Raw genomic sequence first — 25,965 nt, 5'->3', positions numbered from 1 at the left:
TCTACTGTGAGTCTACCTGTATGTCAAAGGTGGATAAAAAAAAACTACAGCAAAGTGGATTTTGACTTTGAAAAGTAAAACTTTAACACAGTTCCTGTTAATGATATTTCAGAAAAATACAATGAATTTCAGAATTAGAAGTTAAAGAAAATAAAAATCAGGATCTAATTTTAAGCTAAGTATGAGAATAGAGATAATTGTAATTTTTTTACAGTTTAAAGGATTATCGCTGTAAACAAGCACCACAAAGGTCTACGGTAGTGACCCTTCTAAAATTTATTCATTAACTGTTGGAACAGAAGAGAAAAAAGACAAAATCGACTTCTGAGAAATTACAATTTAGTTAACTCAAAATAGAGAAGATTGTTTAAATGAAATTAAAAAATAATTACTAATGCTAGGCATATGACTAAAATGCTAATACCATAATTTTACATTGCATTTCAGAACAATTTGGATGCATTGCATCAGCTGCATACTCCACAGAGTTAATTGATTTTAAAAATATCAAAAATTGTGTAGCCACTGTGGTCTTTTGGCTACCAACATTTCTGATATTTTTAATGTTCTGTCGTTTTTGTGGATCCTCAAAGGAGACTGCCCTCCTCCAGCTGGCAGTCACTCTTGATTTGGCAGCTACACACGTGCAGGCAAGGAGTGCTGGATATGGAGAAGGACATGCTGTTCCCTGCAGAGCTGATCACGACCAGCTCATTGTCCTGGAAGCAGTGGGAACAGAACTGTCTCCTCAGGTCAGCACTTCTTAGCAGACCCTCCTCAAAGTTTCCATAGAAGAGTTTGTGAATTTCACACACAATGTTTTTTTGAGAACTGTGTTCCTGCCTGCCAGGACTGAAATCTGGATCTCTTTGTGGATTTTCCTGGAGCTGGCAGTCCTTCAGACATTCAACAAGATGGCCTTTGATATGAAACTATCCTCCTTTTCCTGGAGAAAATGACCAAATGTCACAGAGCCAGAGTTCAAGCAGGGGATATGTTGAGAGCAGGGATTTGCAGAGCCTGCTACTGTTGAGTGTCACACTGGTGAGACAGAAACTATTTCGAAGAGAGATGTTTGGGAAAAAAAGGACAAAAAAAAAAAGAAAACAAAAACAAAACAAAACAAAACAAAACAAAAAAACCCCAAAACAAAACAAAAAAAGAAAACCCACAATTGATTTCTACTTCTAACATGCCTCCAACATAGTCTGCAGTGAAGCTGCCCAGCCAGGTGAGCCAACACCTTCAGTAGAAAACTGCTCTGCTGGGAAGCTGTTGGCAGACTTACTCTTCTCTTGCCTATTAAGCTCCATGGATTTCTACTTCTAACATGCCTCCAACACAGTCTGCAGTGAAGCTGCCCAGCCAGGTGAGCCAACTCCTTATGAAATTTGCTTTTTTTTTTTTTTTACTATAGTGTATTAGTCTATTTAGTAACCTTCAGTAGAAAACTGCTCTGCTGGGAAGCTGTTGGCAGACTTACTCTTCTCTTGCCTATTAAGCTCCATGCTGCAGTGTGACATTATGAAATTTGCCTTTTTTTTTTTTTTTTTTTTTTTTTTTACTATAGTGTATTAGTCTATTTAGTATGAATAGTGCTGAGGGTTCCAAAGAGGAAAATGACTCCTGTTGCAAGTCACTCTCTAGGGAGTGGTATGTTAGCTGGTTTCTGCTCTTGCTGCCTTCATGCAGTCTTTGGAAAGGTTTATGGTGGCCATACCTAAGAATGGAGGAAATAAAACAACTTGAGAGAAGAGGAAGTGAAAAAAAGTTGCTTTAAAAGCAACTATTGCTCTGCTTTCTCAGAATTGATATTCTCCCATTCTTCTTGGCTTTTTATTCAGCAGAGTGCTCTACACAGCGTTGTTTGGGACGGAACATCACATCCAGACCTCCCCTTTCCTACTCACCATAGGCCAGACAGACAGTATGGTGCCTCCTCTTTCTACCCACTGCTGTTGACTCTGAGCTGCTGGAAGAGCTCCATTTTTCTTCCATTACATCTTTTCCTCTTTAACAAGCTCTGTGATCAGCAGAGTGTTTGCTCTATTTCAACCAGGAGGGAGAGCAGAGTCCTTTGACAATTGAGTCAGAAAGGTCCTTACTTTTAGGTTGTAATCTCTTGACTTTTTGCTATTTGCCTCCTGGTGACCAACTTGTCTTCTATGTTCTAACACAGTATGAAATCCTGGCTTTTTGTTTTCTACCATTTCTTGTCTAAAAAGGGTCATACCTAAGAAACTGAGCAGGATACCACTGTTCTGTTCTGTTCTGTCATGGCAAATCATGGTATTGTTAGTACACCTCTAGCCCTATAATGTAATGTATATTTTGCTACATTTAAATTCGAATCACAAACTCTATAAGCTGTTGTATGTTAAAAAAAACCCCAAACAAATATTCCAAAGTGAAATGACATAGACTTTCCAGAGCTCAAAAGCGGCATGAGTGGAAAGCAAAAGCAAGAGTGTAAGAAATATTAATGGCTTGTAGATATTACAGTGATTACAGAGACATGTAGGTGAAGCATGACAGTGAAGCATTTCAACAAGCCACAAGCACCTTGAGTGAAACAGAAATATCTCACCACGGTATCTTCATTAAAAGCATCAGCCTTTCTGACTAAGGAATATGAGTTGGTAAAAAGCATTTGACCTAAAATTTTGTGAGTTTAACAGGAACACAGAGGTACAGCATTTTTACTTAACTGTAATTTTCCCTAGTTGCAAAAAGACTCATCATGATGAAGGTCTACATTCTGACTTCTAGAGACCTGTTTTCTACAACCAAGTGTCCTGTATGTTTTTCTTAAGGTAAAAACAAGTCAGCTGTGTGCCGTATATCCCACAGATGACTGAAAGTACTTTCAAACCATGGATGCACACACCTTATGCTACAAGCTTTCAACTTGGCAAAATAAAACATTAGCAGATTCATACTACATTACGTTTTCTGCCTAAGAGTTTATTCATACAAAAATGATAGTTCACGTATAAATATGTAAGTATCTAACATCTGCATGGCATCTTTTGCTAGCCCCAACTCTACTATTAATTCATGAAATAGAGACAGATTTTCAAATCTATTCAGTAAATTATGCCTAACAATTCTGGAAAAGACATAAGGAATTCTGCATTGGACAGCTAATACACAAGTGACACTGAAGCTGGCAAACAATCTGAACTTTGAAGACTGAGTGACTGTGCAGTAAAAACTCGTTGAAATATAGCTATAGGATCTCAACAGGTGGCTGTCACAGATGTAATTTCTCATGTTTGGTAAATGAACCAGAGTATTGCTTTGTCTCTCACTGCTCTGAGACTTCAGGTTCAACCTTGTTAGCAAAGGTGAATTTTTAGAGAAATATAAATCATTGGAGCAAGTTCATGATTATGTATTATCAGCTGGTACTGACAAATTTTGTGTATACAAATTTTATAGATTCTTGCAATTCCATTCAAAAAAATTTGTTAGCAAAGGTGAATTTTTAAAGAAATATAAAACATGGAGCAAGTTCATGACTATGTATTATCAGCTGATACTGACAAGTTTTGTGTATACAAATTTTATAGATTCTTGCAATTCCATTCAAAAAAATTTTCATTTTAATGCCACTTTGCAAAGCAAGATATTATTATTGATAGTCAGATCTCATACAATACAAAAATAAATTTTCTCTCATGCAATCAACAGTTTATCTGCTCTCTTTATATTCCTCTGTAAGCCTGGAAGGCACAATACCATGGATGGTCTGCATTAACTCAGAACTCACAGGAAATATATTGAGAATCAACTCTCTAAAACATTCAGAGTAGGGGAAAAAAAAAACAAACAAAAAAGCCCCATATTGGGATGGTGGACACAGCCCATTTATTTCCAGTAAAAAGAAGGTATATCTATTTAGCAAAATGAAGCTGTGAATGTGGAGTAATGTAAAACACTCATGTTCACTTAATCTAGCATGTTCAGTGCAGCCTGGGTTGCTTTATGTTTCCTCTGATAGTTACACATCACAGTCAGCACAAGAATAACAGCATAAGCTACAATCATATTTTTTCTAGACATGCCTGCATTTTGTTTGCAAAGTGTGACTCCTGAAGGCTTTGCATTTCACTGTTTGAGGGTAGTCACAGATTTGCAGACAGATCTATGGACAGTGATGGACATTGTCGCTAGCACAAACACTTCTACTGCAGTTTTCCATCACCTAGTTAAACTCCTTTGTTCTTGCCCCTGAAAGACCAAGCCTATAGTACCATGGTTTTGGAATCTGTAAATTAAAGCTAATCTAAATCTCTCTCACTATGCCAACTTCTGGATGACTCCCCTCCCCACGCCCGCCCCAGAAATAAAATAATTCCCAAGAGAACTGAAAAGCCCCAACTTACTTGCTGCATTGTAGGTGAGTGTAAAGCAGACTGGACCTGCATTGGTAGCTGGTTTCCAATGGACTGCTGCATTGGGATCGGCTGGTGCTGCTGGATGTTGAGATGCTGGTGCAGAGGGGGGCTAATCTGAAGCGGTGGAGGAGGGGACACAGCCATGTTTGCTATGGAAACAGTCACTGGCATTTGGTTGTTGGGCTTGGGCGCTATGTTCCTGGGGATATTGGCATGCATGGCGGTGATGTGAGGATTCATTCCTGGTTGTTGGTGGTAGTGGGAACTGAGGTACAGTGCGGAGTGAGCCTGGGCAGGCCCATGAAACACTGACTGCTTTGAATTCATCATCTGAGGTTGTGGGTTGGCTTTAACATCAACAGGTTCGCTGTAGCTCTGTTGGGAAAAACAAAAATCAGAAAATGCTTAGAAGTCACCAAATATGGCTGTTCTACCCCCCTGAAGTCTGTTTAAGAGCCACACCATAGGCAAACATTTATCTGGACCATCAAATTTTCCTTGAAATGGAGTTTGGTTATTACTCTAGAAAAATAATTGCACTTTTACCTTCAACATTGTAAAAATACCCTTTGTTTCCTGGTCTACCTTGGCATTTTCTTTATCCAAACTTGGAACTGTCATCACTGATCTAATATGTTACACAACCAAGGCAACCAAGCCTGACACATTTTTTCACATAAGCAGCCACTATTATTGTCCTCAGATTTCATGGCCTAGTTGAAAGGAGAATTAGGAGGGTGGGTTACAGCAAAACTCTGTAGTGATTTTTGACATGCCTTGTTTCTCCACCTGCAAACCATGGATAAGATTTTTAAGGTCTTTCACTATATACATTGATATTGCTAAAAGCTATTTATCAAATAGTTAACATGATGAAGAGGCTAAATCCCATCCTCAGCTGTTCTGCTGCATGGAACAAATACACTAGTTGCTGTGCCAATGTCTTTATTTTGAAATATTTTGTGTTGGAGTGCTATCCATGTCATCAAACATATTACATAGGCCACACTTTAAGAGAAATAGGAATACTCTGAATAATTTCTCTTTTAGCAAAACATGCTTTATTAATCCAATTCATAAGGCTCTGAGAATTCTGTTTAAAACTTATAGCTATATAAATGTTAGCCTGCACCAGATATAGGAAAGTAATCTTTAGTCTAAAAGTAGAAGAATTCTACTTAGACAATGAGAAACCGCAGTTTTCAGAAATATTATGGTCTGACCTGATTTCTTAAAGTTACTAATAGTAAAACTTCTCCATTAATGAATATGAATTTTAATAATACTTTTTGTTCTAATATTTATAACTTGCTACATTTGGTTAAACTCAATTTACTCAATTGTTTTCATACATTTATTTTCTTAGATATCTGGAGTGCTGTGTGCTCAAATAAATGAGAAAAAACATTAAGAATTAACTCACATATGCTTATAGGTAGGAATCATAATTTGAAGTTAAGTCATACTGGGATTAATAGTCAGTGAAAGGTGAAACATGCTGGAAAAAAAAAAGGCAGAAATGTCCCTCTGGAGAAAGTCACTTCGTCAAAACAAGGCTGAAAGAGGAATACACGCCCTTATTCTGTGATCTCCGTGTCATGTTTGCTCAGTTTACAAGTCAGAGTAAGTTTCATGTTACTCTCAGCACTCCAGGGTCAGTGAAGTCTATTTGTATTCCTTCTGAAGGATGCACCATCACCAACAATCCATTGATATGAGCATTACTGAAATTGCTTCATTATATGTGATGATGAAGATGAGAATGATAACTTCCTTCTCCCTATGTGTAACTGCAGTTCCATTAGTCAAAAACCCCTTGTTTGCTTCAGTAAATGAAGGAAAATTAAATGAATATTAAAAAATTAATGCAAATCTCTGTGGATCTGCCTAGCTCTGCTCACATGTGGGTGTACACGTGTGCAATATATATTATGTTCATGTTTCCAGGATTCAGATGCAGACATAAAAGCCTGAAAGTAGCTGAAAAATCTGCCATTATTTGGATATTATTTTTTAAACACTGAATTAATGTTCATGAAAACATGGGAAGAATTTTTTTCCCCCTTCCCAGTTGTATTTTTAGAACACTCTTGAGTGTAGAAGCAATGACTGGTAGGTTTGCTGAAATTTTAGCAATTCAGAAGGTTTGTTAATTAGCAGCATGGTCAGGAGACTCCTCTTGGGTGTCCCATGCTTATTACACATTACAGGAGGTGCAAGCTGTGTTCTTTCTTGAGAGACTTGGAAGTTTTACTGAGAGCACAGTCCCCTCATGGAAACAGTTTGTCTTTCCATGATGTAGCTGGCAGGCTCTCTGTGGTCCAAGCAGGGATAATTGCTCCTGAAGTGTCTAAGGGCAGATTTGCTAAACTAATCCTCCTGGTGAGGTGAGTGCTGTGAAAAGCCTTTGCTGACATACTGATATACACTTCTATTTCATTTGTAACTACAAAGATGCTGCCATATACTCTTTAACAAATTAACAGGGAACTAATCTAATTACTGGACAATTCTGAGTTCACACGTAAGTGGTGGATGCATGGCCCACACTGATAAAATTACAGACATATAGATAGTATAATTTGATATTTTAAATGCTGAATTGTATTAAGAGAAATTGCAGAGTCTCTGGTCAGAGATGAATAACACTTATTATACCTCTGAGAAGAGCTCTGCAAAGTGATCAAAAGGGACTTTCAGTTGTCTCAAGCTATGAATCAGCTTTCTATATATTTCACCACCTCTTGATCCAGTAAAAAGCACAACGCTTCAGTATAAGACCACATATTTTGCTGTAACTTAGGATGCTTTAAGTCATATGTGATCTGAAACCAAATTGTCCAATATCAGTGTAAAACACATCAATATTATCAGTTACTGGAATCTTGATAAGTGAACCCATTGAATGACATTCTCCAGCATCCTGCACTTTCAGCTTTTTTCTGCAGCTAGGTCAGAAACACATATTTTGTAAGTATTACTGGACCTAATAAAATAGGTGGTGTCAAGTTTTTCAGCTTTGTGATATCACTTTGCTGTGAAATAAAACAAGAAGCATGTATGACACATAGGTCACACTATGATTTTGAGCCCAATTGCTGCTTTCACAGACTAGAATGGGCATTGCACCGATCCTGTGCAGTATCAGTCTTAGACAAGGACTTTATTTATAGGTAAAAATTTGAATTAAGAAATAATGGATTTGACTGTCCATAAGGGTTTCAAATACACACTTACATTCCCTGCTTTGCAGGTTGGATTTCAGCCAATATTCTCTTCACTTATCCAAGGATAAGAACACACAACTTAAAAAGCTCTCCCAAACCTCTAATTAATCTGCCCCAAACCAACACAGACACTTTACATCACTAATTTATGGGATGAAGTTCTAGGACAAAATTCAGATATATGCAGTGGAGACCAAAATTACAAATCCATACACACAGGCCACCAAACACTGGGGCCCAATAAATCCTAAATCCTAAAAAGTCTTCTTCTAGACATGTAGTGAGAACATCTTCCATCACAACTAGCTGGAGAATGGTGGTGTAGACCCACCACTAGAGGGTGACAGAATATTACATTTCGTTAATGGCAGGTGGTGGTATTTTACACGTACATTAGTGAACATACACGAGGGCGACAAATTAGTTTTTCTTAACAGTCCTTTATGCTCTTTGAGTGGCTTATACTTGTTCTGGAGAACAAGTTGAAGCCTTACTGTAAATCTCAACATTCTTCATAGTCTAAGAGAAGGATTTCCTGTGTACCTGTCTCTCCTTCTAACATCATCACCTAATACTCTTGTCTAAATAAATAAAAAAACACAAAAACTAAGAAGGTGAAGACAAGGTAGGTAGGCCAAGGCAAGGGAATGGTACAGAGAAATGATGACTGCCCTTTAGGCACAACACAAATCCCCTTCCCATCCCCTCCCCCCAAAAGAATCTGTTGTTTTACTGAAGCACGAAGAAAAAAAGGAAGAACATTTTGAAATGCTAACAGAAAGATAATGAAAGCGGAAGAGATATAGGAAAAGGGACGGAACAAAATAAGTACCACTGTAATTCTGATGGTAACAAGTATAATTATATTAACTAAAATTACTGGTGGTTCATGACCCTTGGTCCACAAAGTTATTTTATTTATATAATATTTTCAAGGAAGTGTGTGATGATGCAGATGAGTGCTGTTCTTAACAGAAAGTGTTCAGGGTGGATAATTTTGCACAAAGTTTGGAAAGTGCTGAATCAAGTTCTTCCCATGATTTTCACCAAACTCATGACATCCCCTCCAATTTTAGTGCAAAGACAGCTTTCCCATGCACTTCCCTTACCGTGTGCCAAAACTCCTTATGCTTTACTGCCAAATTAAATAATTAAATTAGGAATAAGGGGTTAATAATTGCTCAGTTAGTTGTGCTATTCTTTTCTGAAGGGAACTGCCCTGGGACTAGTGGTCATTCTTATCACACTGCATTCAGGCACAGGGAGTGTGTCTGTTCCTTAGAGGAAAGCAACATTGGGATTTCCATCACCCCATTCAACTCACTCCTGTGGTTGAGAAATTATTTTTGGTAAAGACATCCTGCTCAATTTAGCTGTGTTATAGGAAAAAAAAAAGCCTAGATTATGTCATTTTGGCATCTCCATATTTTTAGGATATAATTTGAAAACTTTGAAACATTTTGAAAACTCACACTTTAAGCTCTCACCTATGTATCTCTGTAACCAAACAGCTCCTGAAACCTACACATGGGTATTGATTCTCTTTCTAAATTGTGCCTGCCTTCTGGCTGCTGTTGGAGATTGCAATCCCATTTCTGTTGGAACATAAACATCCATGTGGTTGAAAGTAAAGCAAGGACACGTTTCAACAAGGCAGTACTCAAAGGGCCTGATCCTTAGACTACTGAATTTAAAGGAAAATCTATTATTAATTCAAACAGAATTTGGATCACAGCCCAACACTGTTACTGTTACTTAAGTATTAATGTTTGGATGTCCATTTTATTTTTCATGAAAACCAGGTAGGATCTGACTAATAGAGGCTGAGAGTCATTCCCAGTTGATGATCACTACTTTTGACCTCTGATCTGTGCATGGATCAGAAGCAGGCCTAGAATCTACAAGTTACTTATTTCCATTGTTAACATGTTAATGCACTTTTTGTTAGAAATGTTGCCAATAAGTAGAACTACATAGATGTATTCACAGATGATGTATATGGATATCTTCAACTTATATAATTTATACATGCTTCATATTCAGAATTATTTTCTACCATAGAATAATATGTTGGAATTAAATAGATTTTTACAATAATTTCACTCTAGTATGCAGTGCTCAACTAATATTTCTTCTTGCAATGTAAAACTAAAAAGTCAGTGTTGTCCCAAAGAAACCAGAGATGTTCTATTTACAGAGAAAAAAGGGTTTTTTTCTTGTTCTACTGATTTCAGAAAATTAACGATCAAAGCCTTTCAGTTGGAGCAATATAACTTCAGTTGTTTACAGATGAGATATTATCAAAATGCTTCTTTATTAATAACACCAATTAAGTTCTCCTTTGCAGTAGAATACTCAGTAAATACATTCAGAATGTTCAGTAAATGTTCTTGGTACTACTGGAAGCTTATGTGTCCTTTAAATATATGCTGAGAGACCTCCTCAAGGGGAAAGGGAGCCTTATGGTCAATATGCAAACAGTGTACAAAAAGTGTAAGCAGCTTTACTTGTAGGCAAACACAATGTATTCCAAATTCAGAATTATTATTATTATTATTATTATTTTTTTACAAAGCCATAATGGTGTGACATGTGTATTCCAAATTCAGAATTATTATTAGTATTTTACAAAGCCATAATGGTGTGACAGTTCTATTTTAAATGAGAAACAGGTGTTTCACAAAGCCATAATGGTGTGACATAGTTCTATTTTAAATGAGAAACAGGTGTTTCTCTTTAAATAAGAAATGGAGGTCCGGCCTTCTCTCTCCACACACTGGAACCTGAACTATGTGAGGATTTCAAAGCCTGGAAAAGAGCTAAACCTAATTCAAGGTTTACATGAACACGTGTCATAAACATTTGTGGCTGCCACACCGTCCCTTTCCATGATGGTGCCATGCTCACACCTGGTGACTGGTGTCTGTCCTTGAGCCATGCTGAGGAATTCAACAATCTTCAGACTCTGTGACCAGAATGAAGGTTACATTCAGGAAACAGCAGTGATTATGTCAGCTGGTACCAGGATGGTCCAGGCTGTGCAGGCTGTGATCAAACTTAGGCAGGCCTGACTCAGCTTAAAAATGAGTTATCTTCAGTACTGTGACCATTACAGAGGCAGATAGAAGGAAATTGGCTGCATATTTATGCAGCTCCTACAAAGCTTACCTAAGCTTAAGTTTGCATCTGCTGTCTTTGCTGTCTCTTTGGTGGAAAGAGCATCTTGAATTGTTTATTCCTTCTCTCAGCTTTTCTGTGTTCACATAATCCTGTTTGTTTGTAACATTTTTGACATTTTAGGTGACTTCCAACCCCAAGCCTGTCCTTGAGAAGAATCCCTTTTTCTAGCTTGCATGGGCTCAGCCATTTTATTAATACCCCTGTGAAGATGTTTATGAGAGAATGACTTCTCTCCAGCACTGCTTTCTCTTCCTGCTTAGCTCTTTAACTCCTACAGAGCCCCCTTTGATTTAACTCTATCTACTCCAGTGGATAACATATGCATATTTGCAGTGCAGCTGCCTTCCTACCTAACTCACAAGAGGATCTTATCAAATGACATTTCCTATTTTGTTAATTCCAGTCACCTATTGCAATAACAACATCTGGGACCCCAGAGAGTTCAGAAAGCTTTTTGACACATTCTTGATGTTTCAGAAACAAAGGAGTAAGCCATGGGTTGTCATTTATAATTAGTCAAGGTGGCTCAGAAGAACATCTTCAAATCTAAATATACATTTTGTCATCATCTACAGGGGATTGTCATGGATTCATTTAGGATATGTAAGTAAAAATGGATGTTTTATGAATGTAACCTGGGTACATGTGATAAAGGATATGCAACTTTAATTTGATACAAGTGTTTTAATTCCCCAAATGGAAGCACTAGGCTAATAGTGAAATCTAGTTTTATTAACTCACTTCAAAAACACAGTTCCTCTTCAAATCAAAATCTGGCTTCTATCAAGATCAAGACATTTCTGCCAATTTTTGGCAGAAATTACGTGAGAGTATCTCTCAGTTTTTGCACTGCTGAATGTAAAGCATCACATGATTTAGCCTCAAATCAAATTCATATCACTAACTTAAATACAGTTTGCTCTTTGTTTTCAACCGCAGTAGATCATTGGTTTCCTTGCTAGACAAAAAAAAAATAATGTTTGGACTTATGATGAGATTAGACAATTGTTTTATAAACACACATTTACTTAGCAGATACTCTGATGCATCACATATTTGCACATAAAGCATTTAATTTACGATTCTTTGAAAATTTCTGACTACACCATAATAATTCCAGAAATTATGAAAGAATGAGGTATCACAGAAGCATGAAGTACCTGCTTTGGAAGTTTTTAATCAGAGTTTTTTTGATCTAGCAATTCTAATGGAAAAAGGTAAAACTTGTATGTGTATGTCATCAGTCTGGGGCTGTTTTGTTTTTGCTTTAAGAGGAATATTACCATATGCCTTGTAGCACTTGTAGCTACAACAAAAAAATCATGCATCAAACACAACTGTATTTTTTATTTATTCTTTCTCTTATGCTTTCTGAGGCACCTGCTTCTGAGAACAGCCTAACTGGTTCATGAAATTCCAAAACATCTGCATGGACTAGGGCTAGATATGATGTAGGAAAAGCTGTTCTCAGAAGCAGGTGCCTCTTTGCCAGCAGCAGAAGGGATGCTGCTCTCCTTGCATTCAATAGCCAACTTGCTAAAGCACTGACCAGAGACAAGACAGTTCAGTCACTAACTCTTGTCAAGAGATATTACAAATTTTATTCCCAAAAGAAATGTCCTAAACCCCAGCAGCTGCTTATTTAGGGGAGGAGTGAGCCAGGATACAGTGCCCCCCTACATCTGAAGCTTGGCCACTATGAAGCTATGCAGTTAGAAAACACAGATTGTGGAGAGAGCACAACTGCACACACACATTTATTCAGAAGTTGGGAAATGAATGATCAGGGAGACCTAACATATATTTTTGGTTTTTTATATGTTAGGCAAATGCTCTCAGACATACATTTATGAAATTGGAAAGTAATACCAATTTTATAATTTTAGTTTTGGGTTATTTTTGGGTTTTGATTTTGTTTTTGTTTGCTTGTTTTATTGATTTTTGTACTCATTTTTTCTTTATGATGGTCTCCATATTGCTTTTTATGAGAAGGTCAAATGTTTTTATTTATGTCCACTGCATTTTTAAGAGACTTGAATTCCTTAGGCTGATCATTTTTATTACAGCACAGGCAATGTAACAGATACTTTGGGTCCCTGGAACTCTCTAGTTACAAATTGCTGGGCTAATGGCATTAAGGCAATGTCAGTCTTACAGATACGACCTTTAGTTTTTTTATGAACCACAATTGCAAGATGATGGACTAGGAAAAGCTAAGTCTGCCATAAGTTTCGAGAAGCAATTTTACATGTCCAAAGGATTTGCACTGTCCACAAAACTGAAAAACGTCCAATGTGTTCACTTCAAAGTCAAATGAGGACACCACTTTGACTTAGATACAGCATCTGAATTTTGAAATATGCCTGAGTATTTTGAATTTGAATAATATTCCCCTTGCTGAGAGGTTTTAGCTTCAGCCATAGTCACTTCATGAAACTTGAAATTGTGTCACTACACAGAGAAAATTGAAGATTAATCTAGTCAAAAAGAATAAAAAGGAATGAGAAATCATTTTTGTACTACTGAAACAGGTACAGTTGTTCTGTTATAATTAACACACATATATGTATCACTTATATGCACATAAATAGGCATGTTGAACACATAATGTGTATATATTTTTTATAAATATTCATAGATGAACCTATGTAATATATGAAAGTATTTAACATTTACCCATATACATCTGTATTAAATATATATATTTGAAAGATGCAGCAAAAACTCTAATGTCAGCCAGAAAAAAGGCTGGTTAAGCTAGAAAAAGTGCTTGTTTTATGAAAAAAGTAAAATTGCAATTCACAGCATTTTATGTAATGCTGTACAAATTACCAGATACCAGAGACTGCATTTCTGGACCTGAATAGTACTAAAAGTTGCAACTAAGGGCAAATATAAAGACACTTGTTTACAATGCAAAGGCTTAGTCAGTACTATAAGCAATATGGCAATCTGCATAGCAGAATATATAATGCTTTGTTATGTGTTTTTACTTCACCTATCAATTCCTACACACGTGAACAAACTCAACAACACACCCATTAATTTCAACCGGTACAAAAAAAAGAGAAAATACAGGAAATAGAAATGAATAGGAATTAATGCATACTGACATATTTATGCAATCTTATGTTTACCGTATTTACTGGGTGGTAGCCATATCTGTCCTACAATGACATCCTGAAAGTATTTAAAAGTGTACTAGAAATGGGCTGGCAATCCTATTACCAGAGTTTCTGGTGACCCTTCCACTCTTTTCAGCTAAGATTTTGTCAAATAACACAGTCTGATATGATACAAACTATGGGTGTGTGTGACCTCTGTGTCTGTGAGACAAACCCCAAACAGAACTGCTCAGCTTTCTAAACAGTGAACAGGGAGGGGAGAGCAAAATCAGAGTAAAGGGGCAAGGAGCTGAGTGTCATGGAGAAGGCCACTCTCTCCACCTGATGCTCCACATCCACCCCAGAGCTTGGTATGAACACCAGTGTGTCTGAATTTCATTATTCTGCTAGCAGGCAGAGACTAGGAAGGGTCCTGGCTGTAGGATTTCTTCCCTGTTCCTCTGTAATCTTCTACTTTGACTATTCTGGAATTTCAAATGGCCAAGATGGGTGACATGAGTTCAGCTCCAAGTCTGGACCACTGAGGTAGAACATGGCATTTGTCCAGTCCTTGCTTTTCAGAAAAGAGAAGACTTGTAAATAAAAGCAGAAAAAAACATGCATAGACTCTTGTATGCTCACTAGTTTAAAAATCAGTAATACTTAATGAAAAAGGCAGCAGAATCAGTGTCAAAAAGATAAGAAACAGGAAAAGCAGCTGCTCTGGGAGGTCTAAGGCACCTGCTGAGCTGGACAGAGGGGACTTGAGCAGAACCATTGCCTCCTCGTGCCTGCCTCTTCCTGCAGACAGAGACCACTAGGAGGGGATATGAAAGAAAGTTTGATAATTGGATAACATTTGGATAGCCAAAGCATATCCTGATGGGATAGGAAGCATAACTGAGTATCTCATAGCTGCCACCCCAAAGTCATTGGAGCTCTGCTATGAACATGAAGGGCTTAATATTGTTCAAATACTTTGAAGAAAAGATGTTCCAAGGACAACACACAAAATTGATGAGAACCTGATTTCATGATTATTTGTGTTTGAAAACATGGACTGTATAAACTTCCTGCTCCCACGTATTTGTGAGAATTTCTTTACACCAAAGCACTGTTAGAACGAGCAGCACAGAAAATTCTATAAAGCAGAAAGGTTAAACAACAGGCAGTAAATATAACTCAGGAGGATCCAGGGTGAACACCTGATTATAAATGTGAAGTACCACAGAGTGAGGCACAAAGCACAAAATATATCTGTGAGCAAATCATTAATATGGTAAAAAAGAATTTTTGGAAAATTTGCGTTACTTTTGGCATGTCTCAGCTTTTGATAATGAGGTCCTGGAATCTTAATAATACCATCTAAAAGTAGTTTTTTATGGATGGTAATGTAACAACATGGACATAAAAGACCACACTGACTCCAAATAAACTTAATTATGTATTATATATATTTTCTCATGCTTACAGGCTTGTCTAAAAAACTAAAACTCTTCTGGTGCCATATAAATATTTAATAATGATAATGTAGAATATACTGATATTATATTACAAAGGGTTATTTTACATCCTTATACCAAAATGGACTTGCTTTAGTTACATGCCAGCTCTTTTAGATTCATTGAGTGTGTTCATGGGAATAAGCAATCAGTACTCAGCTTCATTAAGTTTATATTTTTATACTTTCCACACTAGAGGAAAACATTACATTATGGGCAGAATTTAAATAATTGCTTAAAAGTTAAGAAAATGCTTCAGTGCTTTTCTGACTAACAACAAATTTGAATATTTGCACTAATGGATTCAAGCACTGAACTGATCAACAGTCTTCCAAATTTTTTTCTAAAAAACAAATTTCAGAAAATGCCGTAATATACTCTTTTGTTGTTAAAAAACAAAACAAAACAAAAAAAATCACATTTTTTATATTGCACATTTCAAAATTAAGTCACATAGAGTGTTACGTAAATAGTTCATGATGTGCTGAATAATGATAGCCAAGTTATCTTCTCAAGTGAAAAGCTGGGTTAAAACTTGGTATATTTTGATCTTTTTAGACCTATCTGCTGCCAATAAGCAAGCTACTTGAAAAAGATTTACTTGTGTTCAGAGGGTACTCTTTCTGAAGGCATTGATTATTTCTGGAACCAAACAGTCCCAATATAGAAATGAAAGGTATACTGTAAATTACTTTAACTAATTGCAGGAGTATTTCTAATGGCAGCTAAAAAATGGAAAGTTATAGGACACAACCCCCAAAAATTGATTAGGTGCCAGTCATATTTCAGACTTTTAAATTCAGAAGAAACACTGAACAAATATGAAGATAATGCAGTAACATGCATGAAAAGTCCTTGCACAGCTAATCCTTGCTATATATATATATATAGCAAACCCCCTGAAAAATTAATATAGTATATACAGTAATATTGCCTTCAGGGCCCCAAAAATATTTTGAAACTAACCAAGAAGTTTTTCTCATGTCCTATATACCAGTCCCTCGTACTGTGCTCTTTACCTCTAAAATTGATTTTATTTAAGTAAGAACAAAATTCATCTAAATTTGTTTGGATAGACCAAAAACAAGTTGTTCTAACTGGTATGATTCTGAAGTTTCTCAATGGGTTTTTCACATTGACATTACAGTATAGTAATTGCACATTCTTCTGCATATTTAAAAGTCTATTACAAATTCTAAAGAGTCTACTGCAAAATTATGGGTACTGAGTTTGAATAAATCTATTTAGAAAATTGCTACTGGCTGTATATTTAGTGTGTTCCAGTAAAGAATGTTCCACCATTGCCTTAGCGGTGACCTACACCATGCTCACATTTGCTTGCTGGACATAAAATGGAAATTCACATTTCTTACAAAAATCTTCAATATCATCTGAGCTTGAGCTTTTTTGTCTTGTGATTGCAAGGCAAAAAGCAGTACTAAAAAAACCCCACAAAACCAAACCCAGGCATTTTGTGCATGATATATATTTTTTCCCCTTTTAGGCAGCACAGCGGCTGCCTGGCATGTTTGTTATATGGAGGTCTGTTTACCACTACCTCCTTCCCCTGTTGAACTGGCGTGTTACTCCCAAACTGAAGTGCTGTCTTGATGACCAGGAGGGAAAGGATGTCTTTATGTGGACAGATGATTGTGTTTATTGAGCATTTGCAACTTAAACGCAAGTTTAAGGTGATAATAAACAAGGCTATTTGCACTAAATACTGCAGTGCTCAGCTGAAAATGGTTTGCAATATGTCACTATATAGATGTGTGTATGTATATACATCATGTGTTACCTTGGATACAAGGCTTGCTCTGTAGGCAGCTAACTGCTTCAGATACTCCTTCTTGGCAGCTTCAGTTTTCTTTTTGTATACCTAAAAACAAAGAATGGCAAATTGGTAAATTAATCTGGTTTTGTTTTTATATATCACTGGTGTGTCTCTATGTCTTTCTAAATAAACAGCCTTTCCTCCCCATATTGCTTAAAGAGTGAAATAATAAACATCAAATATTTTAAAGAAAATATTGTTCCAACTGTGAAGCACCATTTAACTAACCAGCAGTACTGGAAAAACAATATCCCTCATAGAACCTCAGGTTTAATTCTCAAAATGAAGTATGGGACGTACTTTCAAATGCGACCTTTTGGGATGGGGGAAGGTAGGTGTGACCCTCTCCACTGGCTTCCACCTGTGAGACCAGTTAAAACCCTCTGGGGAAGACAAGAATTTTGCAGAAAGACATTTGAGCTAAATGAAGGAGGAGATGACAGCACCACAGATTAGCCAAAGAATTCCTCTCTTCCCTGGGTGAACTGATGGGGGCAGTCAAAGAAGCCCACAGAGCTGCTAAGGATAATAAATGTTAGCCATTATTCCAGTCTTGATCCCATATCGGTCTAATTAACTTCTCAGAAGCATGGATCTATTTCTGTACATTTCTCTCAACTCACCAAATTATTTTAAATGTGGCATGTGCACAATCTCATAATAGATTAAAGACCTTGGAGAATCACTTCAATTCTGCCCAGATTTCAAGACCAAAGACAATGTGCAGGGTTAAGCTGGACCTCATAGCACTACAGCAACATGACGTTACAAAAGCATGTGTAGATATTTAGGGTTGAAAGCTCTCAGGAAGAGAACTAGGTTCTGACCCATGGAGCCTAGCTAATGACTTGCTGTTAGCCATGTCAGTGACAGATTTAGGAACAGCTCAACATTTCTGTTTGCCATATTGCCATGAGTTTCTCATTACTTCATGGTTTGGGTTTTTTCCTGAAAGGGTAGATTTAGGAGTCATGCATGCATCTGGGCTTCATGTAACTAAGCTGCTCATCTTTCTTGTTGAAAGGAGAAGTTTAGAAAACATCCAACGGTTTAAAAGTGAGGGAGAAAAATAAAGGGAAGGAAAATTTACTTTTTTATTGTTGTTATATTTAATGATTTTTAAGTCAAGTGCCAAAGGTTAATCCACATGTGGAGGGACATTTGGAGTTCATAATATTGCACAAAATGAAACTGCAGCTTTGTGTATCCGTTGTCCACTTCTCCAGCCAAATGCACAACCTGGGCACCTGTGGAAAGCCTCCATGAGAAAACTAAAGACTTTCCATCTTCCCCCTCTCAATCCTCACTGGCTGGTTAACTGGGCTATTGATTCAAAGCTAAAAGACAGGCAAAGCTAGGAGGACAATTTTGGGGTGTTCTTCTGAATTCCACAGCTAAAAGCACACAGGAACATCTCCTCCCCAGAAAGAGAAACTTTATGGAACTTTAAAGTGTTCTCTTTTGATCTTCCAATGCTTCAGTAAAACCAGTCCTGTAATGGAGAGGACCTGGCAGCACAGAGTGTACACACAGAAGACAATACAATTGCAGACAACAAAGGGAGAGTGGTAATGTCAGGCTGGAAGGATCCAGTACAAAACCATTTTTATAAAGAATGTACTTGTGAAACAATTTTTTGTTTCACTAGCGCTTTACTTTCAGACATAGAACAAACCTCAGATACAGGCTGGCAAAACTCAGAGGCTGTCTAAAAGGATTAAAGATTTTGCTTCCCAGGGAAGCAAAAGATCACAATGGAAACAGAGAAGTCTTAGGCTTCTAAAACTGTAAATATAAAGACAGAGAGGGAAAAAAATTGGTTTTAGCTGTGCAACTGTATCTTTGCACCTTTGTAATTTTGCCAGATTAAGATAAATATGTAGTGTTTGTTGATCTCCTATTGTTCTGCAAATAAAAAAAAAGGTAGCAATTTGCTTCTTAAGTTGTTATCATTTGTGATTATTAGGGGAATTATTATTTGCTTTGAAAAAAAATAAGAAATTAGTCAGAAGTCTAGCTGCTAAAATTAATTCAGTGTTTAGCAGTGTTCCTAGCTGCTAAAATTAATTCAGCTTGACCTACAGAACAAAGACTAAGTTATACTGCTTTGTATATTGCAATGCCTCTGTGTCACCCTGATAGCCAACTTAAAAAACAGAGCTGAACAACGAATTTTACACAGAACAATGTTCTTCAAAAGATCACGTATCTACTGCTTCCACATTGGGTTTTATTTTGCATTACACAAATATAAAAAGTAGACACTCCTGCTGTGCTCTTACAGTCACAGCATAATTGAAAGAGTCCTCTGGGACCTGACTTTTCCCGCAAACAGTCATATTGCACAAGGTTAACTCAATAATATGAAGCTAACAACAATTCTGCAAATCTCCTTCTAAAACATCATTACTTCATAGAAACATCATCACACCATTGTTATTTAATTACGTCCTACCTATGCCTCTACCATGTTCAGTGTACACACTGCCTTACCCTCTTCTCTTGAATCTTTTGGTGAATGAACAATAATCACGTGAACAACATATCTTCTCTAGCACCATAAAATTTACTGATTTAACAGGAGGTCATTACAGTAAAAAAGTCCTTACTGGGTGGGAAAAACTTTCAGATGACCCCAGTCTGCTTTGATTTTTGCATTGGCAAGAATGGCTCCTGCAGGCTGGCTTGCCTGGAAGGTGGTCAGCTCACCCCAGTTTGTGCCTGGAAAAGCATTGGTGTGTCCTCTGAGGACAAGAGGTTGGGCTCTCACTATGTCCTTCCCAAGGTGCCCACTGCTTAGCTTAGCATACAAGTAGGCTGATGACCCTCATGCTGGTTTTGGAAATTGATTTGCCATGGCCTAGACTAAAAATTAGAGTAAGTTTTGCCTGTCTGGGGAGTAAACACTTGGTAACATAAATAGCAACCAAGTTTGGTCTGGCAATCAATATTTTTCTCTGAAGACAAATGAATGTGGCCCCGGCAGTGGTACCAATTCACTGGCTCTGTGCTGGACTGGACTTGAACTGGGAGCTTATGGAGGCAGGGCAAGGGGGGAATGTCTTCAGCAGCAGCATCTCAAACAGGTATGAACAAGTCAGCTGCTTCTCTCAAACTATTTTTACATTTTTTTTTCTGCAGCTGTGTGAATTTTTTAGCCCTCAGGCTTAAATAGTTTTGTGTTGCTGTAAGTATAAGACTTGTATCCTTGCAGCACATTTGGGGAGGAAAGACTTGTGTCATCATTCAAGTGTGCTCTAGAAAACAGCTGAAGGTCTTTTGAGCTTCATGCTTAAGACAGTGCCAAATTATCAAACACATCATATCCAATAATACAATTAACATTTTTCCTGTATCATAAAGCACGGTTCTGTTCTGTTACTTGTCTATATGGTATAGTGGGAGTATTTAATTTTATTTATAGCATCTTAGAAATCTCCTATAAGGTTATTTTTTTGTCCTCTGTCAGGCAAGCAACAATTATTAAATAAGTAACTTGACAGGAACATATAGTTATGGAATTAAGTCATTTCCATTTTGCTTTAATTCAATTAACATGATAATTGAACATCAACTGATTGTCACTCAGACAGCAAAGGCCCATTCTGATTCAGTGGCATATTTGTGTCCTTACACACTATTTTATTTTCTATATTGTCCCAGTTGTGGCAAAAAATGAATGTTGGCAGAAAAAGACATTATTTTGTATATGCAAGGTGGGCCAGTTTAATTTATTCTTTTCCTCTTCAGCATGTTATAGAAACCCCAAAACACCAAGACTGCATACATTTATCTATAAAAGGAACTTGCTGGCATTATTTTCTGACTGTGCTACACAAATGCAAATGCAGACAGCATAATACACAGGTGCTCATTTAGTTGCACTTCCAAGGTAGCTTCAAGTTCCCTTACACTGTACAGCAAAGCATGTAAAAAGGAGCAAGCACAAAACCATCCTTTGTGCATATATTTATATTATATATAAATATAAATGTAAGTAGAAATAGAAATACAAATAAATAGAAATAAAAATATATTAATTATGTTATGTTATGTTATGTTTATATTATATTATATTATATTATATTATATTATATTATATTATATTATATTATATTATTATACTATAATGTCTTAAGCCAGGATTTTGTTCTGGCCATTTTCTCACAATGAACTGACTTCCAACTTGCTTGTGGAGGATTATCAACACGTCACAACACAGTAAGCAGTGGGATTACTACCCTGTCACTTGTGGCTTGCACCCTTATTGCCTGAGTGGAACAGATCTCCCTTCCTCCAGTCATCACAAGAGCCCAAACAGGCACTCCAATGTCTGCAACCACATCCTCAGTTTTTGCTATCAGATGATAATGGAAAATTATTGCTTGGGACTACAGTCCCCTTTCAGACTAGAGATGATACTAGACTGGGAGACAGTGAACTAAAGTGACTCATAATTTTAGAAGAAAAAGAGACCTTCAGAATTTGTGTTTTATGGAAGTCTGCAAAAGCTCTGTGTCTCCTAGATGACAAAGCAAATTACAAAGAACCATGCTATTCCCTGGCTTTGCCTAAATAGATGGTATGAGGATGACAAAGAAAGGGAAATTTTCTGTTTATCTTGTGGATATCTCCTTAAAGTTGGGACTTGCAAGCAAGTCATATTTGTCTTTTTAAAATGATGTAAAAGTGCCCACATTTGTTTTGGTGGAAGTGTTCCAGAAACCCCACAAAACAGTATATGCAAAAATAGTAAATCAAAAAGCAACATGAATGATTCTGTATTCTTGGTCTCTGCAGTGTTATATCCCATGGGAGTGTCATTTTCACGGACTACAGTTACAGGAATGTCATCTGATAAAATACAGTAGGCTCCAATCCAGAATTAAATTCCACATTCAGATTGTCATTCCTGGCCCTAAATATGTCAGCTCATAGAGAAAGCTTGTATTTTTTTCCAAGTGGGAGACATATCTCTAGTTTTAATCTCTTGATTTTGCAGCAAAGGCACCTAGAGCTGCACACACTCATCTAAAATATGGACAAAGATATTCCCACAGCAGTCAGAAAAAAAAATCCTCAGAATTGCTTAATGGACATTGAAATATATTACCATTTGATTTTCAATCTAAGTACATACAGTAACAAAGAGGCCCAGGGCAAGCTATATGGCTCAGTAGTCTCTTTGACTGTAGAGCATGAAAAAGACACTGATGACATATTAGAGGCTTAAGGGGAAAGAATTCTGTCTTTCTGGCACGTGGGGGAAAGATCACAGGCCAAATTCAGCTCTAGCACAAACAATGAGGCTCCTGGAGAACACTGGAAATTGCAGCCATTTGTGCCAGGCCTAAATTTGACCTTAGAGTTTTGATGCTTTCAGCTTCCATGGGCAGGACTGCACACTTTATCAGAAGCATGTTGGATGAAAGTTGAGTACAAAACAAGTGACATTAAACACATGATTTATCTAGTGATTATCTCCACCTGCTGGTACTCTTTTTTTTTTAAAAAAAAAGGATGTAAGCCTGAATGAAGGTATAATAATTGGGCCTAAATCCAGTTTTGTATGCAAGCGACATAAAAATTATGTTTCTGTTGAAGTCAAATGTATGGCTAAAAGCTGGGGACGAAGAATAAGTTGAAAATTAAGGCTATTATTTATGCACATTGATACAACAGTATTTGATACCCAGGGTCCTTTTGGCCCAGCTGCTTCCAAGTACAATAAGAAAGTGGAGTTAAAGTCAACATTTCATAATTCAGGAGCCTTGTGTAATATTTCTTTAGGAGCCAAGTTTATTGTGTGCTGCAAATGGATATTAGAAATCCACCCCAAGCAAGGGTGTCTGATGTTCCCTGTGACTTCACAGAGAGCCTGATACTTGTCTCCTCTGAAGTCAGTGGAAGTTAAGGGCTTCAAAGATTGGCCATGTAGAAGCCAGGGCTATAGAAAAACCTGAAGATATAAATTTACTTATATGTAAATAGACATGAGCTGTAGCTGCACATAGTATATGCCTATTATTGGCCCATTTGTGTTCCAGCTCATTAATGCAGATTGCTTTCAGAGGAAGATTAATCCAGGTACTTTCAGAGGAAGGGAGAAGAAGAATACACCAGCATGAGGATCAGTTGTTTTGAAATCTCAATGCCCCAGTCTAGACCTTCAAAGGGTAGAGATGCAATTTCAAGACAGAAATTTGTAAAGAAAAACAGTGCATCTCCCAAACACTCCTAAGATGCAACACTGGTGAAAACACATAGGTGCAAGTAGCTGGGAGGAGAGATGTAAAGTTGCTGTCTGTTGTGCCTATTCCAGAATCCATTTTGCTTATAATTCACTTTGGCAGTGTGCACACACAGATGTGCCTTCTCTTCCTATTCTCATTTACAAAAATAAAACAAAGCTAAACCTTGTGTGGTTGTTTATCTACTAAACTGGAGGTACATTCTCATCCTCTTACAATTGTGTTAGTTATTCCTTGGAGATTGCTTCATTAGCATGGAGCAAGGAAGGGTTTTTAAAGGGAGAATAAGAGATAGATAAACAAACGTCTGTGTGAGTACACCAGCACGTATAAGGGAAGAAATTGAAAATTTGTTTTAAAAATGCTATTGACTACTTTGACCTCATGGTCATCTGAACATCTCCTGAAGCTGTTTCACCAGCCAGGCCCCTGAACTATCTGACGCCCTGACACCGGGCACCCCACATGCATGGCAATGCAATGGGGACACGACAGCTCTTCCAGCCATGGGGCAGATGATCTCACTTCTCATGTCAAGGAATGGGATGCCATCGCACCCTGGGAGGGAGGATCTAGGTTGGGCATTCCCAAAGAACAGGCAGAGTCAAGACCTCTTGAAACACTGATCTGACTTGTGGTGTCTCACATCATGAGAGAAGCTATGGAGATATGAGGTTTTGGCCAGCATTGCTTGTAAATCCCCTCCTGATCTACCTGGTTCATCCCAGCAGTGGATAATGTGCTGCTATGTCTAAAACATCCCTGTGGTCAAAAGAAAGACTTATAAAACATGCTTTGTTATTTTTCATGCCCAAATCAGTCTGGGTTCTTTTAGAGACAAAATAGAAACCTCTGAAACCTTGGGGGTTATAGTGAAAATGGTAACAGCATTACAAACATTGACACTAATGCACAGGGATTTAGTTTTACATAAGTATTGGTAACATACAATCCAAGTTCCACCAGATATTAAAGAATAAACTGCAGCTTTTATCTAGTGGGTCTTTGAGCACCAATGAGGAGTAAATGATTTGATTTTGTGAGCTCGGAGGATTTGTCAGCTGCCTCATATGTATAATTCTGGCTCTTCATATTCCTGCTGCTTCTAATTTAGCAGGACAGGCTCATAATTGAAGCAAATTAACTATTTACACTTGCCACTTCTACCAGGGGAAGAGGACACATCAGCGGGAAAGAATGAGTGGGAAATTAAATTCTTCCCACTTGTGTCAGATCTGCCCTTATATAAACACATTAACAGTAATTTCATGAGGCGTCAACCATAGGAATAAATACTGAGGGATAAAATAATGAGGTGTTGCTATTGAGCTGAACTGTTGCAGCTAATATTACTGTCTATGAATTATGCAGCCTGAAAGAAAGCATCTGTCACAGCACTCAAACAGTCACTTCACCTGCTTCTTCTGATTGCTAAGTTTTGGGTGCCTGAGGTGAATCTCTCCTTCTCCCAGCTGTAGGACCAGTGCACAGTTGAAGCAAACACACAGGAACATACACAGACACAAGTATGCACACTGAGCTGTTCATAGGAGGCCAAATTAATTCCTACTAGAATTCCAGTTAAGTCACAGAAGTAACACCAGAGATTAATTTTGTTGAATGTTGAATAGACATTCAATTCCATTTTTAGAATAACAGAACATTTATTAAGGTCTTTGGCTGAAGTTTTAAAGTTACACTAATGTAAACAAGAACATTTTGTTTGTAATTTGCCACATCTATTACAGCTTTACTAGGACTCCAATTAGAAACTTAAGGTTCATTTAGTACATCCACATCTGGTACTGATTTAAAATTACTTTCCTTTTTCATCTAAGGACAGAAAATGACCTAAATAGCCTTTTTACCCAGTTTAAAGCAGTGTTCTGTCTGAAAGCCAGTGACTCAACCATTTAGCATGCTGATCCCTCTTTCCTGGGGGCTGTTTATCTCCCCTTTGCAGTAAAAAAGTGTGCAAAGGGCAAAGATGTACATAGATAAGCTATAGAAATGGGATGCACAGAAGTATAGTACTAAAGAGAAAACACTGTTTGTGATCATAAGAGAGGAACTGGAAAAGTCTCTGAAAAAAAAAATCCCAGTGCTATGCCTACAGCATTGAGGAGAAGATAAGAATGTATCTCAACACAGCTGTTTGTGATCATAAGAGAAGAACTGGAAAAGTCTCTGAAAAAAAAATATCCCGGTGCTATGCCTACAGCATTGAGGAGAAGATAAGAATGTATCTCAACACACTACTGCTACAGCTGCCTACTGTTCACATATTTATTAATATGAACAATTTTAGAAAGCATCTACAGTGAAAAATGAAGGAAAATGTACAGTGCCTGCTTCTGATCATGTATAATTATTGTACTCTATCCAGAATTTGAGAAGTCCATGACAAAGTCCACCATGACCACTAAACTCCTTTTAACTTCTAGATTCTGCGTAGATAGAGCTGGAC

The 25,965-nt window shown here is 37.3% G+C and overlaps 1 protein-coding gene across 3 annotated transcripts in view; it reads right to left on the bottom strand.

Annotated features, from left to right (window-relative positions):
- Window positions 1-25,965, bottom strand: part of TOX (thymocyte selection associated high mobility group box) — a 218,929-nt gene that overhangs the window by 8,487 nt on the left and 184,477 nt on the right. For all 3 annotated transcript variants that reach the window (XM_039703089.1, XM_039703088.1, XM_039703090.1), the window contains 2 exons: window positions 17,212-17,292; window positions 4,389-4,775 (listed from right to left, as the gene is read on the bottom strand). In XM_039703089.1, coding sequence (XP_039559023.1) covers window positions 4,389-4,775; window positions 17,212-17,292 — 468 coding nt within the window. The remainder of the gene's footprint in view (window positions 1-4,388; window positions 4,776-17,211; window positions 17,293-25,965) is intronic.

This window comes from Passer montanus, unplaced genomic scaffold (assembly GCF_014805655.1).
Source record: "Passer montanus isolate IOZ18808 unplaced genomic scaffold, ASM1480565v1 scaffold16, whole genome shotgun sequence".
NCBI classification, from domain to species: Eukaryota; Metazoa; Chordata; class Aves; order Passeriformes; family Passeridae; genus Passer; species Passer montanus.
The sequence above is the reverse complement of the archived record's forward strand: the minus strand, read 5'-3'. Positions and strand labels throughout refer to the sequence as shown.